The sequence below is a fragment of the Chelonoidis abingdonii genome, chromosome 23, assembly GCF_003597395.2.
Source record: "Chelonoidis abingdonii isolate Lonesome George chromosome 23, CheloAbing_2.0, whole genome shotgun sequence".
NCBI lineage: Eukaryota > Metazoa > Chordata > Testudines > Testudinidae > Chelonoidis > Chelonoidis abingdonii.
Window position 1 is genome coordinate 18,401,477 of NC_133791.1, and position 20,427 is coordinate 18,421,903.

The 20,427-nt window shown below is 48.2% G+C and overlaps 1 protein-coding gene across 1 annotated transcript; it reads left to right on the plus strand.

Annotated features, from left to right (window-relative positions):
• The first annotated feature begins 12,572 nt into the window (after positions 1 to 12,572).
• On the plus strand, positions 12,573 to 16,883 carry GUCA2B (guanylate cyclase activator 2B). The gene is made up of 3 exons (XM_032787550.2): positions 12,573 to 12,647; positions 15,038 to 15,227; positions 16,816 to 16,883. The coding sequence occupies exons 1-3, from the start codon at positions 12,573 to 12,575 to the stop codon at positions 16,881 to 16,883; spliced, it is 333 nt and encodes a 110-aa protein (XP_032643441.1).
• Positions 16,884 to 20,427: the final 3,544 nt, after the last annotated feature.

The window sequence follows — 20,427 nt, forward strand, 5'->3', positions numbered from 1 at the left end:
CCTCGATCACCATGAGTATTTTCAGCCCCATGACTCTGAAGACCACACTCTGGTCTTGACTATTATGTGCGAGGGGGCTAGTGACCCCCTATCCTTCCTCTGGGTGGTGGTATTCTACTTGGGTTCTGCCTGCTGGTCTGTCTGGTACTGACTACTTGGAACTCAAGTAAGTATTTAACACATTCTTTATTAAAGATGCGAGGCAACAGATACTGGAGCTCGGCTGGCTGGGCAGAGTCATGGTTGGGGTAACCTGACCAGCAGAAAGTGCCAAAGAATTGGTAACAACATACAGTAGATCTGTTAACAAAACAACCAGTCAATGCAGAGTCACATCTTGTTAGGTTGACATGGAGCCTGAGCTGTTGTTAGGTAAACTGATTAACCAAGTGTAGTGGGGTGGTTACCCCGCTCAGGTCCAGAGAGGTTAAAAACAGCCCTGGGAGGGAGCTGTGGCTGGAGAAAGCAGCTTTTAGGCTGGGCTGACTGGGGTAAGAGGTTGCAGCTGGAGCCATGCCCCAAACAGACTCAGCTGGCCCTATAAAGGCTGAGAAGCCAGGGGCAGACAGGGAGTCTCTCTCTCTGTTTACAGAAGGAGATGGGCCTGGCTGCAGGGAGCTAGAGACAGGGTACCTGACTGGAGCAGGGCTGGGGAAAGGCAGAGGAGCTGGGGAGCTCCACCCTGGAAAGGCCCCAGGCTGTGGCCTTGATAAAGGCCAGGACAGGTACTGGGGCTACAGAGGGGTAGCCAAGGGTAGTCAAAGGCAGCAGATCCAAACCCCACTGTGCTAGTGATGAATGGCATGTATGCTGCCGTCTGCCCCAGGGAGCGGGGGCTGGATGGTGACTGGCAGTAGCCATATTCTGAGGTGAAGTGGGGATAGTGGGTGGGGGTTCCCCTGGGAGGGGGAGACCCAGAATTGTGGAGGTACTGCTGGGGGTAGCACCCAGTTAAAGGGGCACTGGTCTGGGAGGGACATGGGGCCAGAGGACAGGTGGTCACCAGCCTGCAGAGGGTGCTCTGGAACTGGAACGGGCTAATTCCCAGAAGTCACCAGCAGGAGGCGCTTCAGGGGTCAGTCCGCACCTCTACACCAAGCAAGAGCTGTTGTTGGGCGAACAGGTGCCTTTCACATGAATCATCAACATAAGCAAGATTCTGAGGCCTGCGTACCTGAGGCCAGGAATCTCCTCTGTGCATGTGCAGAGCTACAAAGGTCACACAACAGACACCTTGATTGATAGCTCTAGGCTCCACTTACTCTGCTGGGCATATCCTGGTAGCACAGCCCACCCTGTAAACCAACTGACTAAAATGGTGCACTTCAGCCCCAGTGACCATCTCCCCATTGTTGAAACAATGGCTCAGCTCCTGGGGGTGCTTGTTATCTCTCTTCCAGACCGTATCACCCAAGCCCACGGCTTGTCTCGCTTTTGGCATGAAATGCTCCAATTACTGGACACTGGCGCTTTCACCTCCTCTGCATGTCACCCCTAGACAGACGGGCAGACAGAGACGGTGAACGAAGTACTAGAGCAATGCTTACAGTGCTTTGTCAGCTACCATGAAGACAATGGATTTTGCCATCTGTCTTATGCTGAGTTCTCATACAACAGTGTTAACCATGCCTCCACGGGGTCAGAATCCCCTTTTGATTGTAAATTATGGGTTCCACCCAGCCTTGCTAGCAACCTCCCCTAACCCAGCAGTGGCCGACTGGACCCAACGAATTCACCGTATCCAGGAGGAGCTTAAGGACCATTTCAAAGACATGAAAAGGGACAACAAGCGCTACGGAGACCATCAGTGCCAGGAATGCTCAGGTCTCACAGTGGGCCAAAAGGTCTGACTTACAGCCAAACACCTTGGTACAAACAGGCCATCCTGAAAGTTACACCAGCCACTCCTGGGACCGTTCCAAATTTGCCAATAAATCAACCCTATCACCTTCAAATTGCAGCACCCTTGATCCATTAAGATACATCCTGTTTTTCCTGTATCCCTCTTCAAGCTTTTACACTGAGGACTTCTTTTCTGACCTGTCCCAACAGCCATCCCTGCTAGTCCAGGCCCAAGGGCTTGAGGAATACATAGTCCATGCTATCCTTGACTTTAAACTGCCAAGCGGGAGACTGTACTATCTCACTGATTGAGAGGGCTGTGGTTCTGAAGAGAGCTTCTGGGGACCTGCTACCTATGTCTATGCCCCGCACCTGGTAAAAAGTTTTCATCAAGACTAGCTGATAAAACCAGGCCCAGCACTAACCCAGAGAAGGGATGCCCTGAAGTGGAGGAGCAATCTAAGGATGCAGGGGACTGAGAAGCCTAGAGCAGCTGATGTTCCTACATTGCCATGAGAAGATCATGCAATACTGTATCCAGGGAGCACTGTGGAAATGAGGTGACACAGAAAGTACTGCCCAAAGGATCCAGAACAACAGCACCCTGGGACCTTCTGATTGGCCCACACTTGCTATTTAACCCAGGAGGGTGACCCAGGAAGTTCTGTGGGTAACCATGCAGGCTCCTGGCTTGCTGTGATGGCAGACCTTGCTTTTTGATCTCTAGTTTCTCATACTGGCCTGACTTTGATGCTTGCCTCCTGATGCCAGCCTGGTAACTACCTCTGGTCTGTGTCGCAGCTCTAATGATTATTCTGGCTTGCTTTGGGGCTGCCCTTGGCTTGTGGCTGACTGCCTGGCTGTGACCACTAGACCAGATTGCCTATAACCTGGTTCCTTTCTCATAGGTTGGCTGAAGAGCTCATTGAATGGGGTTTCTCCAATAATTTCATGAATATCACATAAAATATGACTTAGTGCAATAGGGAATGGTGTATCTTGTTGTCACGGAGTCCCCGGGCGATGCTCTGGAACTGCTCCCCACTAAGCCAGTCAGGACTTTGGGGAGCCTCCTCTCCCTTGGAGCAGACTTGTTCAGGGCAAGAAGCTCACACGTCTTCACCTCCTGGGTCTCTCCTTGAAGCATTCAGCATCCTCTGCCCCTCCGTGGGCTTCCCACAGCGAGCCCACCCAGGCGGGGTCCTGGGGAAGCCACAGGGTTCTGCACCCCCACTTTGCAGTCAGACGTGACTCTCAGCCAGCAAAACAGAGGTTTATTCGATGACAGGAACAGGGTCTAAAACAGAGCTTGTAGATACAGCGAACCAGACCCCTCGGCCGGGTCCATTCTGGGGGGCAGTGAGCCAGACCCCTAGGTCTGCCCTTCACTCCTCGTCCCCAGCAAGCTCCAGACTAACCACCCCCTCCAGCCCCTCCTCTCTGCTCAGCTCCTTTCCCGGGCCAGGAGGTCACCTGATCCCTTTGTCTCCAACACCTTCAGTTGGCACCTTTGCAGAGGAGGGGCCCAGGCCATCAGTTGCTAGGAGACAGAGTGCCAGGCATTTAGGTGCACTGGCCCTTTGCTCTGCAGCAATCACACACCCTTATCCCACCACCTAGATACTTAAGAACTGCCTAGGGGACACTGAGGCACCAACACAGTATTCAGAACAAACATTAAGAACAGTCCCAGTTCATCACACTTGTTCTCCCAGTGTGTGAGCTACATGCTTCTTCAGAGTCCTGTACAGTTTCTCTGCTATTCCATTTACTTGGGGATGGTACATGGCAGATTTATAATGTACTGTACCAATATTCATCAGAAAGCCTTCAATCTCTTGATACAAAGTTGTCCCGTTAGCTGTAACAAAGCTGTCTGGTGGAGAAAACATTTACACTTAGCTGTACGAAAATGCATATTGTTGGCTTGTGCCCAGTTTTCCAAGCAATCAAGATCGCTGTGTATCCACAACCTGCCCTCTTCATTATTCACCACTCCTTTATCTGCAAACTTTATCATTGTCAGGTCATTGATAAAACTGTAGGGCCAAGAACCAATCCCATTTATGAATGAGTGTGTGCAGGAAAAAGGCAGCAGAACTATACTAAGCATGCCCTGACAGTGGGGGCCATCCTAAATTTAATCTCACTTGCTAACTGAGGGTAGGACTGTCAAATCTAGGTGAAAGGAAGTGTGGGTGAGGACAGATGTTTCTACCTGTGATGTGAACCACTTTGTAGGACAGGTTTAAAATTCAAAATGACTTTGACAAATTGGAGAATTGTTCTGAATTCAACAAGACAAAATGGGGAATAACTATCTAGGTGGGTATTATTGCTGAAAAGGATCTGGGGGTTATAGTGGATCACAAACTGAATAGGAGTGGCCAATGTGATGCAACAGGCGTGTTGTATGTAAGACACAGGAGGCAATTGTCCCACTGTACTTGGCACTGGCGAAGCCCCAGCTGGAGTATAGTGTCCAATTCTGGGCACCACATTTCAGGATAGATGTGGGCAAACTGGATAGAGTCCAGAAGAGAACAACAAAAATGATAAAAGGTTTAGAAAACGTGACCTATGAGGAAAGGTTAACAAAACTGGGTGTCTTTAGTCTTGAGAAAAGAAGACCGAGGGGGAACCTGATAAGTCTTTTAATATGTTAAAGGCTGCTATAAAGAGGAGAGTGCTCAGTTGTTCTGCATGTCCACTGAAGGTAGGACAAGAAGGAACTAGATATTGAATCCAGTCCTTGCTGCTGCTGACACTACGTGGCAGAAGGGGCAACACATGTTTCTTTTTTAAAATCCAAGTAAATTGGCCTAAGAGAAACTCTAAAGAAATAACTTTTAAACAACTGCTTTGCATTTTTTAGCATAGTCCCCCTCAGACAAGGCACTAGCAATTAAGTAGGGACCCTTGAAGGATTCTGTTCTATGAATGCAATACATTGGACAAAGGGCAACTTGTATTTCAGAAGTTACTTGAAATGTGTTAAGTGTGTGAGAAGTACTCAAGAATTGGTAACGGGTGATTATGAGTAGTAAGAACTCTGAGTGATTGTTCTGTACTAGACTCTAATACTGGTCTGTATCAATTGCTTGCAAAACTGTATGTTGTGTCCTTTATACCTAGAATGTTTGGGGCTAGAGTCACAAAAAGCCTTCAGCATTTTAGGCATTAACCCTAAGCTCCATACCAGGCATCCAGAGCCTGAGCCTCAGAGCGATGCATGAACTGGGGGAAGTTAGGAATTTGTGGGCTTAACTTGCCTGCGGGTCCTGATCCAGGCAGCATGGTCTGAGCTTGCTTATCACATGGGGCCCTACAGACGAGCTTACACAAAATGATGGGGGAGGCAAGAACGACAACTTCCTTCCTAATTAAAGAAAGTCATTGGCGTAGGGGGATTGGCAGGGGTGGCTCTAGGAGTTCTTCCACCCCAAGCGTGGCAGGGGGGCTGCCTTCCGCGGCTTGCCTGCAGAGGGTCCGCTGGTCCTGCGGCCCTCGCGGTGCCGGCAGAGTGCCCACCGCGGCTTGCTGCCCCAAGCACGCACTTGGCATGCTGGGGCCTGGAGCCGCCCCTGGGGATTGGATCCTAGATCTCCCCCCCGCCCCAAGCAGGTGTGCTCCCTACCAAGCTACAAAGTCATTCTCCTGCTTGCTTTCTTGCACTCTCCCTCTGTCCATCGAGTCTTTGCTTATTTAGCAACAGAGGAACAGCGTCAACAGGAGCGACTCAGAAACCCCCACCCCAGAATATCCCAGAGTGCGCTGGTTAGAGAACTCACCCACTGGTGAGAGAACTCACCCGCTGGTTAGACAATCTTGTCCACATTTGCACATAGGTATTACAAGTGGATTGCTTTCTCCTATGTAACAGCACTCTCTTTATGTCCTCAGAACAGGTTGTTCTAACCCTGTGAACCATCTATCAGCTGCGCCGTGAGTTGAAGAGCCTCAAGGATGGTATGAAGGATTTGACCACCATCTTGAGAGAGAAGATGGGGGATGGTCTGGAGGGTGACTGGTTGACAAACAGTGAGCTGGGTTAGATAAGGGAGCCATGTTTTTCTTGGCCATGTCAGAACAACTAGAATAACCTTGGGCTTGTCTTTTCTTATCTTGACCAGCACCTTGGAGTTGGGGGAAATGCCTGAACCCCAGAAAAGTGAAAGGAACCTCCCCCAGGGAGTGGTGACCCAGCCCACCTCCTGGGCAGAACTGAGAGCACTTCTTGTTTTTGGCTGGGGTGAGCAAGTCTATAAGCAGGACTCCTCAACATTGAAACGTACAGTGGAGTGTAATGGAATTTGTCTCCCTTAAATAATCAATATGAGTAAATCCCCAGAATTATCAGATAGTGCTGCAGATTATGGGAAGGTGGGAGCTTCAGTGGACATCATGACATGCATGGATCCTTCTCACACTATCTCTAGGGAGCGGTGCTCAGTGAGCTTTGTGATGCGATAGTCTCTTGTGCAGACCTGTATTGAGTGTTGGAGAACATGGGATGGCTCTAAAGAGCTTCTCCACCCCCAGCTCAGTAAACAAAAGGGAATTCAGTTTAAAGGTCTGTTTTGAAGACAGCTGCTTCACAGGGATTCACAGTGGAGGAGTCCATGTTTTATAGATCCCTCCCCCCCTTAAAGAACCTGCTCACGAGTTAGGCGTTTCCTTACGCTCACCATCATGAGTCAGTCAGAACACTGATTGGTACCTTGCAGGACTTTCCTCTGTCTACCAGGGAGTAGCCTTGCAGCTTTGAAAAAACTTGAGCCAGTCTTACCCATCCCACCTTAAAAAGCACAAGGTGAGTGAGACAGTCTCACTTATTAGACCAACTTCTGCTGATGAGAGAGACACACTTTCCAGCCACACAGAGCACCTCTTCAGGTCTTCAGCTCCGTATAAGCTTGAAAGCTCACCTCAATGGACGTTACTCTGCTTTCACCTTCCCCCTGAAGTACCAGAATTAACCCTTCTCTTCCCCTCCCAAAATCATGCTTTGTTAGACAGTGTTCCACCCCAGAGATGTGGCTCCAAATGATGTCAGAAAGGGTTGCCTGTGTGTAAGTGAGAGCAGCGTTCAGCCCAGTGACTGGAAAGCACTTGAGGATTCCCCTTTTAACCATTATTAGTGATGAGCCAGAGTGGTGAAGTTTGGCTCCAGATAGAGCCTTCCCCATGGCCGTGATCAGGCTGGCTTGGTAAGCAAAGCATGGTCTAGTTCAGACCAATATTGTTTGACCAAACTGGCTCAGTGACGAAGCCCAGGAACCTCCTCAGGCTGTTGCCTGGGCTGAATAATGCAATGCATCCTCCTTGAAAAGCCACGGATGGACTGTTGCCTGTATGATTCCACATGAGAAACGATGTCTCTTGGCAAGACTTGGGGTGAATGACTTACCAGGGAGGAGTCCCAGGGATTAGCAATGTCAGGATTGAAATGGAGACTCTTGCACAGAATACTGGGTCCAAAACTAATCCACACTCAGCTGGATAAGATGTTTCAGAGCAATTAAATCTGCAGGGCGTGCGCTGGTGCAGCAAACCATCGCAGAGTTGATTCAATGCAGACAGCCCATCTGACTCACCATCTCCTAGAGCAGCTCTGAATTGGGCTCTGGGGTTGTCATAACTAAAAAGGGAAGGGAAATCCCTCCTGTGTACAATACTGTAAAATCCCTCATGGCCAGAGACACCAAAATCCTTTTACCTGTAAAGGGTTAAGAAGCTCAAGAAACCTGGCTGACACCTGACCCAAAGGACTGATAAGGGGACAAGATACTTTCAAATCTTGGTGGGGGGAAGGCTTTTGTTTGTGCTCTTTGTTTTGGGGGTTGTTCGCTCTTGGGACGAAGAGGGACCAGACATCAATCCAGGCTCTCCAAATCGTTCTGAACCAGTCTCTCATATTTCAAACTTGTAAGTAACAGCCAGGCAAGGCGTGTTAGTTTTATTTTTGTTTCATAAAACTTGAAATGTCCTCTTTCTGAAGGGATTTTCCCTGCTGCTTGCTGTAACTTGAACCTAAGGCCAGAGGGGTCCTCTGGGCTATATGAATCTGATTACCCTGTAAAGTATTTCCATCCTGATTTTACAGAGATGATTTTTACTTTTCTTTCTAATTAAAAGCTTTCTTTTTAAGAACCTGATTGATTTTTCCTTGTTTTAAGATCCAAGGGGACTGGATCTGGACTCACCAGGAATTGGTGGGAGAAAGGAGGGGGGATGGTTAAATTCTCCTTGTGTTAAGATCCAAGGGGTTGGATCGGTGTTCACCAGGAACTTGGTGAAAAAGCCTCTCAAAGCTACCCAGAGAGGGGAAGGTTTTGGGAGGAAAGGGGGTGTTCCAGACTGAGGAATCTGAATGGTGGCAGCAAAACCAGATCTAAGCTGGTAGTTAAGCTTAGAAGTGTTTATGCAGGTCCCCACATCTGTACCCTAAAGTTCAGAGTGAAGGAGGAACCTTGGCAGGCACCCCCAGGCCTCTCAACAGAAAGCTGCAAGGGGAAGCCAGATTCCCGGCCCCACCTGCTGTTTCTGGGACCTGAGAGCATCTCTCTTCCAGCTCCATACAAAGGGAAGTTGGGATAAGAGGCCTGAGAAGTGCCTGATATTCCTTCTCGCGTCACAGGCAGCTGCACGTGCACTAGAGAAGTACTAAGCGTTAATTAGCACTGATGATGTCGTGTGTTGTTGTTGGCCAGAGTTTGCTACTCTCATGAAGCCCCTGAAGGGAAGGGCTCATGAAAATGCTCCAGCTGTTGCTATATCTCCATGTTCTGTAAAGCTGAAGTCTTGATCTGAGCTTTGGAGAGGCGCGTGAGAGGGACAGAGGAAAGATGGGTGCGGCCTGTAAGTCTGTGTCTTAGCTACAAGCAACCTGCAGTGGGAGAGAAGCAAGTGTGGGAACTGCTCTAATGCTGCAGTCAGGGGGCCAGCTGGACCACAGAAGTACGCCATGAGCAAATTAGGAGCTGACGTGGGCTAGGGAGCAGAGAAGGGGGTGGGAAAGTGGAGGAGGTGCAGCTGATCTAGGGAACACAGCAAGGGGGAGATGAGAGACCGGACACACTGGGAATGACTCGAGTGAGTCAGTTGACCCAGCCTCTGAGACTCGCAGCTGCGGGTCTTTTTCTGTAGTGTAGCCAATTACCCTTTGTTTCATTTTTGGTCAACTGGTCGTATGACTCGAGCTGCAATGTCAGCTTTCTTCTGAAGTTGAATGAATGGGTGTGAGGGAAAAGGTTCCCCTGGTTTGCTCAGTTCTCATTTTGGATCCACACTTCATGTGTCTTCTGCATCTTTAGGCACCTAAATATGTTTGAAATTCTGCCTCCCGAAGTGCCTAAGTCATGTCTGAAAATGAAACAAGCACCTAAATCACTTAGGTGCCATTGAAGTGTTACCCTGGGTATCTGTGGACTACTTGGATACAGACTGGGCCTTTTCCAAGCAATCCTCCCCTTTTCCTTGCGTCTGTGCCCTCCTCCCTCCTCACTTCACATGGTAGCCTTGTAAACAGCAGCAGCAAAGGGCAGCTGACATGGTCTGTTCATGGGGCAAGGGGTTAGCATTAGCATCCCTTCCTCCTTGCAGCTGGCTAAGGAGAAGTGCAGCCAGAAAGAAACACCCGTCTCAGTATTTTGCCAAGCCCCGCTGCACCTTGCAGAGATGCTCCCAAAGGCAGATGAGACTGGTACTATGCGGGCAGCAGCCCTCAGTGGAGGGAGAATGGCCTTGTGGTTAAAGCACAGGCCTAGAAGCCAAGAGCTGGGGTCCAGTCATAGCTCTGCGCAGATTTGCTGTGTGAATTCAGGCAAGCTCCATTGCTGCCTAGTGCCTTTGTTTCCTCTGCTGCAAAATGAAGCTAATGACCGTGATTTACCACCCAGAGAGGTCACAGAGCCAGTCCTTTCACATTTGTAAAGCACAGCGAGATCCTCAGACAGCTTATGTCAGGGCCTGGTTGTGGATGTTTGCCAGGTCCCTCCCCAGAGGAAGGTTTTCTCTCACTAGCATAGGGCAAGTCAGTGTCTGCGTCCCGGCCCTGAGAAGTGATCCACACCCACCCTGCCTCTTGCCCGGGCATTCCAGTGCCATCATGGACATTAACCCCCACAAATCTCTAGAGGGCCCCAAACCCCTGAGTAGGGTGACCAGATGTCCCAATTTTATAGGGACAGTCCCGATTTTGGAGGGCTTTTTCTTATATAGGCTCCTATTACCCCCCACCCCCGTCCCGATTTTTCACACTTGCTGCCTGGTCACTCTACCCCTGAGTCCCATACTGCTCCTTTGGGAACTCCCCAGTACCATCCACCACCATTTTATGCAAATCTCCGTCCCTTGATGGTTTCATTTCCCTTTCCATCTGAGCAGTAAATGTCAGTAGCTGAGGGCCGGGAGCAGGACGAGTGCACACACATCCCCTCCGCTGCGCATTGGCCAAGGGCAAGGCTCCCTGTAGACACTGAGTGTTCCTGGGAAGCTGAACTCCGGCCTGAGGGTAGGCTCAGACACCGTACTGTTCCCTCTCCCCCCCAAGAAGGGGAGGCTTTTCTGAACAGAGACTTCCCCACATCTGCCTTCCATCCTCCACCCAACTGCCTCTTTCTTGGGTGTAAGCCCGCAGGATACTTCCAAGCCCCCCTCCATTTGGTGACCCCTGTGGAATTGCTGGTCCTCCTTACTGGTTTCCACAGACTCCCTCCCTCTGCCAGGCTCCCAGAAAGCTGAGGATCTCCTGTGGCTCCCAGGGGCAGTGTGTCCCCTGGGCCTCCAGACTGTGGGTGTGTTCAGCTGTGCCCTGAAGTTCAGGGGAGACCTGAGCATAAGGGGCTGTGGGGAGTCCAGGAGTCAGTCCAGGGGCTCAGCGCACACCGACAGCTTTTTGGACCCCTTCAGAATATCCCAAAGCAGAGACTGCTGGGGGCAGAATAGGGGGCTGGGAGAAGGGGGCAGGGAGCCTGGGGGAGGGGAGGAGGATCTAGGGCAGTGGGGCAGGGAGTTTTGAGGGGAGGTTGCTGGTAGGAGAGGATGAAGGGGTTATTTTATGGTAAGGGAGATAGTTTCGGAAGCTCAGAAAGGGAAAGAGGTCCCTTGCCCACACTTTATGGACATAGGCAGTGGTGGGGGGTGGGTTGGGGCAGAGGTGGGGGGTTGATTAGATTTGGGAAGAGCTGAGGCTTGGGGATGGGGAGTAAGACCTAATTCTGAGCCTGCTCCCCTGCCAGTTCCCGCCCTACCTGTCACCTCTCTTTCAGTGTCACAAGGCCGCCTCCTGCCTATGACTGGCCCATGATACCAGCCTCCATCATCCACTTGTTACATCTTCAAACAAACTTCTTTGTGCCTTCTCCCAGGCTGCCCCTCACGCGCTGGGGGTGTGTGTGTGAGCTGCCCACAATCACCCGCCAAACGAGCTCATCGGCTTCCTTCAGAGCCCGCCACAAAATGCTCCTGTGTCCCGAAGCCTAAGCAAAAGCTCAGCAATGGCTAGGCTACTAATGTGCTGGGACCACTGGCCACCATGCCGACCAGCACTGTTTCCTCGTCCTTCCCCTGTCCATCTGGCTGTGTCCACCTATTATCTCTCGGCTCATACTCCGATGGTCAGCTCCTTGGGGCAGGGTCTGTCCCTTTGTGCTGTGTTTGTACAGCACCCATGGGGACCTGGGGCCATAGCAATATTGTGTGATTGATGTGGACTGGCCATTTTGATGTAGCCGTTCAGAGGACTTTACCTTTCATTTCAGGAAGGGCCCACGGTGATCTCTCTCCCAACAGGAACCAGGTGCAGGATCCCGATGGGGTTGCTCACTTTGTGGGGCTCATATGGGTTGTCTGTCTGCAGCTGGAGCTCCTGCTGGCTGGCTACAGGGTGGAAGGAGTCTTGCCAAGACCTGTGTCATTGTTAAGGGCCATGAGCAATTCCTGCAGAATCCCTTTGCATTCCTTGTGCACTGTTTCTTTCCCACTGGCTGGGAGCTGCTCTGGAGCTAGGTTGTACCATGCATATGGGAGCTGTCTAGTAAGGTGCTTCAGAAAGCAGCAGTGAGAGAAACTCACAGATCCGCACACAGCAGATACCTCACATCCTGAGCACATTCAACTCTCCCAGATCCCTCACTGCATTCCTTACTCACTGAGTTCCAGGAGGGAGCCAAGTGACAAGCAGTTGCTTCAAGGGGGCCAAATGCCTCTTATTTCTTTCCAATCCCCTTTCAATCTTAAAACACTGCGGACACATGAGCTGGCGAGAAATTAAGGACACACCACATGGGGGGACCGTGGTTTCAGACAGTGCGTGGGATCAGGCAGGTAAGGGCTGGAATTTTATGGTTCCTTGTGTTATATCCGCTTTCCCCAGTCTGAAGAGACTCATAAACTTTGGGACCTGCAAGGTTGGGTCCGGCCTGCTCTGTTGATAAGTAGTTAACTATTAGCCCCTTCAGTGGTTATTAGATGGCAATAAATTTGCTCAGTCAACGGTTGGATTAATGAATGACCAAGTCAATGGTGTGTTAAGGCCTTATAAAGCTTCCTTTCCCTTTGGGAAGGAACAGGCCTGCCTGCTAGAGGAACTGAGTACTCAGAATCCAAAGGAGCACAGAGGAGAGAGAAAAGGAGCCAGAGAGACAGGGGAAAAAGAGACCGACGCACTCAAAATCAAGACAGAAGACATAGCCTGAGAAGGAAAAGGAGTAAAACCTGCAGGTGCCATGAAAGGCGTCACTTTCCCAGTAACTGTTGTGCTTCTGATACTGGTGCACAGCTCCCAGCCTGTCTATGTCCAGGTGAGATCATGGGTTCTCAGACCGCTGTCCTTTGATTGTTACAGATTCAACAAGGAGTGACTGTGATGCAAGGGAGTAGGGTTAGAACAGGAGATCATAAAGTGGCCTCGTGGGTTCTAATCCTCACCTGGCCACTGGCAAGGTGTGTGACTTCATTGCTCCATGCCTCGATTTTTCCATCTATATAATGGGCTTTGTATTTATAATTACCTCTGAGGTTTGTGAGACTTGATTGTTTGCAGAAATGTTTTGAACTCCTCCCGTGAGAGATGTTCTGGACTATAAGTGCTAAGTGTGTGCCCAGTGACTGCCAGGCAGCTCCAGACATAGTGATTAGGGACATCTATTTCACAGAAGGGGCTACATTATTTCTGGCCCACCTGGCTAATCTGCTTCTGGGCAGAAGTTCCCCCTGCAAATAATCAACTAATTTAAGTGATGGAGCCTTCAGCTATGTCACATAGGGAATAAAAAATGGACCCAAAGGCTATTAAATCAAAAGGGGAATGGTGAAGGAGGCCAGATTATCAGAAGTGCTCAGCACCCACTCTTGGGGGTTTTGGGAACGACGGGAAGTGGTTGGGTGCTGTGTTATTTTGCAAATTGGACCCAAGGAGAGCTGGGCGTGTGTGCAAGAGAGACCGAGAACGAGACAGAGAAAGAATTCAGTCTGTGCTCAGACCTCGCAGGACCCTGCGATCACTGAATTTCATTGCCATTTCACTAACTTCACTGGAATGTCAAGGTGTGTGGTATCGTCAGCTGTTCATCAAGTCTCCATGGGTAGGGCAGGTTTGCCAGGAACTATTCTACAGTATCTCAGCTTTGCTTTCTCGTCATTTCCCCTTCTGGGGCAGGGTGCTGCTGATTATGAGGTCGCTTCTTCCTTTTCTCCCAAGCTGTTCCTGAGCTCAACAACTGTGGGTGGGAATAGATGCTTTTTGTGAGAGGAACAAAATCTCCAACTTCCCATCTGCCTTGCGGCTGCAGCAATGGCTTTTTTTATATACCATAAAGCCACATCTAACTGGAAAAACTGTTGTTGCCTTTTCTAGTATCTTTAATGTGCTGTTTGCCTCTGGTTCTCTTTCATTATTCTACTGCCAGTAACACACCAAATGTCTTTCCAAGAGTGGCAACCTGCACACACGCACACACTCACACGAGTGTAGGATGATCAGCCCTAAAAGTCCAGCTCCTTGCACTTTGAGCCCAGCTCCGTGGGAAGGGCTGTTACCCAGGGCTGTACAGAATATTAAGTACGTTTGTATTTTTTAAGCCCTGTGTTGATAATCATTGAGCTTGGCTTCATCCTGCCACTCATGAGACCAGAATGCTCGTGCAATTCACTTGTGAACAGGATTCTAGCCCTTTCACTTGGGCCAGGTCCACTTCCCCAGGTTCAAACTGATTTCTCAAGGCAAAAACCCCACCGAGACAGTTGGTCTGTGAAATCCCTCGGGCTGCTTTCGTTCCATATGTCCTAGAAGCCACATGACCAACAAAGCATCTTCGGCAAGATGGTGACTGACATTCATGTGACTTTGCAATGTGCTTTTAAGGGCTGTGTAGGGTAAACAAAGTACCTGCCATATGGCACAGATCTCGATGGCACATTGCAGAGATGCATAAAAGATGCTTTGTGAGGCATTTGGCATCTGTGGACTGTAAACAGAAATCATTTGCAAATAAATGTTTCAACTTCCATTATAAAATCTGGCAGCTCCGGAGCCCAGGAACAGACATTCTGTCTGGTGGGAAAGGAAGGGGGCTGTGAGTCAAGCTCTGCTCCTATAAGCCTGGCTCCTCCACCTAGTCTATTCCCGTTTACACACCCACCTCTCTCCTGTTGGACTGCAAATACCCAGCGTTGCCTATCTGCTGAGCATCATCTGATGCTGGCCCCAAGCCCAGTAGAAACAGTAGTCACCACCACGGGGCTGGGCCAGCTTTTACATAAATATACACCACTCTTTTTGGACCATAGCAAAGGACAGGGATCCTTCTCATGGAGTGGTTACATTCTACATTTTCTATGCACCCTCCAGTGTAGATGAGACTTTTAGCTGGAGGGTCTGTCAGGGATAAGTGCAATATGCATGCAGCTGCTGCTGTTCAGTACGATGGGTAGAAAAGCCTCTGTCTAACTGATTGGCCAGCCTGGTCACATGGTGAGGTGGCCTCAAAGGTCTCTGTATTGAAGAATTAACAATTGGTCCACAGTGAGTGCTAATCTAACAGCCCCCCCTTCCGCAGTTCCAAAATGACTCAACAGTGAGCACCATCCTTTCCCCTTGTGTCCGTGTTTGGCATCACTGGCTTCTGGTGCAGCGAGCGGGATCTGTATAATGACTTTTGCCTGACATATTGCTTTGGTTCTCTCCAAACAGGAGGGGGAATTCTCATTCCCGCTTGAGGCTGTAAAGAAGCTGAAGGGATTCTTGGATGCGGATGCCAGAGCCAGTCCTCGGATGATGGCTAGGACAAGTTTCATTTCTGTATGTGCAAACCCGGAGCTGCCCAAAGAATTCCAGCCCGTATGTCAAAGGGAAGATGCACCCATCATTTTTAACAGGCTGAGTATGTAGCGTATACCCGCAAGCTGAGACCTTTCAATCTCAAATGTTCAAGAGAGGCAGCCACAGAACTGCACTGGTCCCCCTAGGCTCTCAGCCTGCTATGAGGGCAGCTGATAAACAGCTAGGGCTAGTGTACCCGTGAGCTTTCCGCAGCAGTCAGTCATGCAAAATTGCCTGTAGTGACTGCAGTAGCTGTTGAGGTCGCCACTAGCTAGCACAGAGATTTCTGTGTTACACCTGCTGATGCAGGTGTTACCTGGGTCAAGCTGAAGCGACTATGGGGTAGCTCCCCCAGAGTAACTGTTCTTGCTACAGCTTAGCTGAGTTTAAAGCCGGAAGGGCCCATTATGATGATCCAGTCCAGTGGTGCCCAACCTTATTACATAAGAGGGCCACGTAAACCTAAGCACAACTTTGTGTGGGTCAAGCAGATTCTATAGATTATTAATAAGATTTAAAGTCATCTGTACTGATTTCTATTTTACATTCAGCTTGTTTCGTATGTATTTAGATAGACAATCCTGTACAATTAGAACCAACTTATTTACACACTTGCGTAAACGAAAACGATGTCAACATGGCAATAAAATGCCAATGAATCGGCCGTTAGTGCATTGTGTTGAAACAGGCTGCAGGCCTTATGAAATGCTCTGGTGGGCATGTACAGCCTACAGGCTGTAGGTTGGACACCCCTGATCTAGTCTGACCTCCTGCATAGCAAATTTGCCCAGTGATTCCTGCATGAAACCCTATAATATCTGTCATTGAATTTTATTTGCTCTCTGAGCACTGCCGAAAAAAAATATCAAACACTACAACTCACTAGGTCAAGACAGCTGCCCTTCCCAGATAAGCACCATCTGGACTAGAGTCCCTCAGTCCAAAAGGAAAGATGTGTACCCTGAATGTCACCAAATCCAGACTCTGACATATGAAAACAATCTAGCTGTTAACTCAAGCGCCAAGTACTATAGGGCTCTTTCGTCTAGCAGAGAAAGGCAGAACGAGAACTGAGGGCTGGAAGCTAAAAACAGATACATTCAAATTAGAAATAAGGCAAAATGTTCAACATCAGGGTTGATTAACCACAGGAACAAAGCACCAAGGGAGGTAGTAGATTCTCCATCTCTTGGTGGCTTCAAATTGAGTCTGGAGGTTTTTCTGGAAGATGCTTTAGTGAAACACAAATTAGTGGGCTCAATAGAGGGATAACTGGGTGAAATGTAATGGCCTGGGATATCCAGGAGGTCAGGCTAGATGATCTTATAGTCCCTTCTGGCTTTAAATTTGATGAATCGATGAATCTAAGTTCTGAACAGCACAGTTCTGTGCTACTGAGTGTTCCTGGTTCAGTCACTGAATACCTATCTCCTGTGCGCTATTTTTCCACGGTGCATTGGTAAAAGATGTCGCTCTTCAGCTAAGACTTTACAAGGTGCAGTTTTCCTTGTTATTTTGTTTGAGTGACTATTAAAGCTCCTAAAGCAGCAGTGAGAAGGAATCTCCGTGTCCCCTGATGTGCTTGCTCAATTCCCCTACAGAAATACCCTGACAGTATCACTGAAATATTCTCTTTTCTTCCTGAACAGACTTGGCTGTCCAAGACATGGATATATGTGAAATCTGCGCCAATGCAGCCTGTGCAGGTTGTCGCTGAGGAAGGATGAAACCATGTACATGGGGCCAGCCAAGCCCTGCAATCTTTGCATTTATCCTGGAGCATCGTTTGTACTGGCAAAGCTATACTCTTTAAGGCCAGGTCTCTGCTACCACCTACTTTGGTATAACTTACGTGGCTCAGGGGTGTGAATAAACCACCCCCTGAGCGACGTAAGTTACACCGATCCATGCAGTGGGAGAGCTTCTCCCGCCGACATAGCAACTGCCTCTCGCAGAGGTGGATTTATTATGCTGATGGGAGAGCTCTTCATCAGATGCGGTGCAGCTGTGCCAGTGTACTGCTTCTAGTGTAGACTAGCCCTGAGAAACAGGAACAAGATCCCCTCCCAACACCCACCCCAGGGTCACTGCTTCACTTTCCAAAAAGCTTCGTTAGGATGGGTGGCAGGTTTCGGGAATTGTAGAATCACCTGTAAAAACCTTGTGAGGTCTAAATCCGTGTGTGATTGTCTCCACCTGCATTATTAGATGTAGGAGCGCAAAGAAAATTCTATCGGCACAACTCGTGTGCCACGGGATGGGGTTAGCACTGGTACAATCCAGTTTCATAGTGGGAGGTCGGGCTAACGACAGGATTGGTTCAGTGTCCATTTAGTTGTCTTAATGTTGCTGATCAATCTGAACTAACCATGTGCCCTGCTGCCCTCTGCAAACCTTCCCCCCCCATCTCCCAATACTTTTTCCCCCAAGAATTATTCCCAGAAGGACACTGTGATCTCACCCCAGCACTAAGTTCCTTTGCATAGGTGCTGTGCTGCAGAACACTGGCGATCTATCACCTGCAAGGAGGCTTCCTCCTGCCCAGGGCAGCATCAGTGGTTTTTTGCTCTGCTTGGCAGTGCTTGGCCCCAGAGCTTAGAGGCAAGCCGCTCTCATTGTTCTTGGGTTTTGGGCTATGGGAATCCAGAGTTCCAGGACATTTCCCTTTCTTTGTAGGATCTGTTTATCTACTGATGCAAGAGGCTTCTCAAGGGAGACCTTTCTATACCCTGGTGGGATTCTGCGCAGGCTGATGGTTAGCTGGTAGGCTCCTCACACGACTCCTATCCTTGCACTTCGGGGTTTCTTTAATGCTCACGTTATATACTTGTAGTAAAGGATTTGTGCATGGGATTGTGATGGCTGTGTGCATACGTCTTCCTGGGTGTTACATGTATGTGCACCCCTATGATATGGATGTGTTTCTAATAAAACTATATAATTTCATCTAGGGATAGGGGTATTTTCTGCCATTTGACATCTGTGAACCTTAGATTGTGTTTTTTAGTATGAGTTTGAAGCTCTTCTGCTGCACCTTCACTGACTTCTTAGTAATAACACTGTCGTGATACTTGTGCATATACCTCCCAATACTGCAACATGCAGGTACACTTTAATATTTCACACAATCCAGGTCTTGTTGTGTAATTGCAGTTGAAATATGCTGGAGAAAACACAATATTTCTGCATTTACAGAGTATAATACACATCCTTGTCAATTGTCACCCAGTTTGGTTTTTATCACTGTAATTTTAAAGCTCAGTAATTTTGAAATAAGCAGCTTCTGTGCATTGTAATGCAGTTATGCCTGTTCTGTATATATTAATAGTTGCATTTTCTAATTGTAAAACTAATCGCTGTATTCTGTTCAAGATAGTGTGGCTAAAAAGAAAGTCTCGTTCACTTACCACATTCTGTATATCAGCAAGTTATTCCCCACTTACAGAAAAAGATGTAAAGAAACATTATGGTTAAAAATAAGTAAATAAATCAAAATGCCGAATCACACAATAATCTGGACATTCTTACTTGTCAGTGAATATTCTTTCTGGGTAAGTGGTACATTGGTTGCAAATTCATACTAGAAAATTGACACTTATTCATGCACACGGTAACTGTAATGTTTCTACTGTAACTAACATTATACTCAACCCCAGACATTTTGTGGGAGATCTAAGAAACAAAGTCTGGCTATAGCGAACATGCCCTGGAAAGCTCAGATTCTAATTTCATGTCTATCTCACAATGTTTGGAATGAGGTAAATCAAGGTACCTTAATTTGTCTGCATGGAAAACAAAATCCAACTTTCCTTGGATATCAATGTCTTTACTATTTGCTGAGTCTCAGTTGAAGGTAGATCCAAGCACTTTCTGTATTCCCAGGCATCCACATTAGGTTTCAGTTTCCTCCTTCGCTAAATCTTTCCTGACTCTGACTTTGCCTTCAGATGTGTGAATCCAAATGTGAATTTCTTTCTGTGACATCTCTATGCTACTGCTCATTTGCACCCTATCCTGGCTAGCAAAGGGTGGTCTGGAACCATGGGTAGTTGTGGTTTGGATAAGTAGGACATTTAGAAGCTTATTTGGTCTGGAATTTTGAAGGGAAAACTGTCAAATCTTTGCTTTCCTATTAGATTTCCAATATTTGCTGGCTTTGGGCAGGTTGGAATAACACAAGGTCAGCCTGAAACCAGGGTATGTTGAGGTCCTGGGGGAAAAAAAGTAACTAAGATTTAGGTTGGAGAAGGGTATCACTTGCTGCTGAATGAATTCAAGATGATTGCTTAAAATGATGTACATGATGCATCTGGAAAAGACATCTCTGGCTTTCTGAATAAATGCAAAATGATATTGTTGCCGTTCCTATCTGAGTCAGGGGTTTGAACCTGGGTTTGGAGAGAGATCTTTGGTGGGGACAGGAACATCCAGGACAGAAATGGAAAACAGAATTTAGGTCTCTGCAGGAAAACAGAATTTAGGCCACAGGTTGGATTGTTTTGTTGGAAGGCAAAAGAGCCTGTGGCTGGGATGGCAGGAGGCCAGAGGAGCAGGCTGCAATGTTGTAATAGTTTTAAAGGGAGAGGATGTGGTGTTGTTTATTTGTGCAAAGTATGTGTGGGAAGAGTTCTGACTATGTTTATATGCTACCGCACATGAAATTCAAGTTTGCACAAGCACGTGTTACACAATCATTTATTGCTCTGTCTGCTCCATGGTCTCAAATTCTGAGAGTCAATAGTGAGGGTGAAATCCTAGTGAAAACAAGGCAGTTTGCAGTTTTCAAATGAATTAGCTGTTCTATATAAGGTTCTTATGTGGCCCCCCATCACTGCAGTATGTGAGCATCAGCCACACTGCCCTCCTGTATGGCAGGGAAGCACTATTCTAAAACAGCATTTCTGATGGGAAACTGAGGCACAAAGGTGACTTTTCTTGGGTCATACAAGATGTTTGTGGCAGAGCTGGAATTGAACCTAGTTATCCTATAGTCTAGGCTGGAGAGCTAAGCACTGGTCCATGACTTCTCTCAAGCTAAAGGTGATGGGGGAACCTGTGTTTACCCTGACATGCTAAGTCATGTGAAAACTCCAAACTGTCTTAACTTCACAAAGAAAGATAACAGAGTATTGTTGCTTTTGTGTGCAGTAAAACGCACACATTCACTTCTTGGTCCCTCCCAGACATCAGAAGGTGACAATGTTGGCTGATCATCCAGTTGCCTCCTCTCCAGCTTTTTTGATTGCTACCATACACTGAGC

What these genes read in the sequence shown, in the direction of transcription:
- GUCA2B (XM_032787550.2), top strand. Translation starts at nt 12,573, where the DNA reads ATGAAAGGCGTCACTTTCCCAGTAACTGTTGTGCTTCTGATACTGGTG. An exon ending in CCCAGCCTGTCTATGTCCAG is followed by an intron (nt 12,648 to 15,037) that starts GTGAGATCATGG and finishes CTCTCCAAACAG; the next exon opens with GAGGGGGAATTCTCATTCCC. An exon ending in CATCATTTTTAACAGGCTGA is followed by an intron (nt 15,228 to 16,815) that starts GTATGTAGCGTA and finishes CTTCCTGAACAG; the next exon opens with ACTTGGCTGTCCAAGACATG.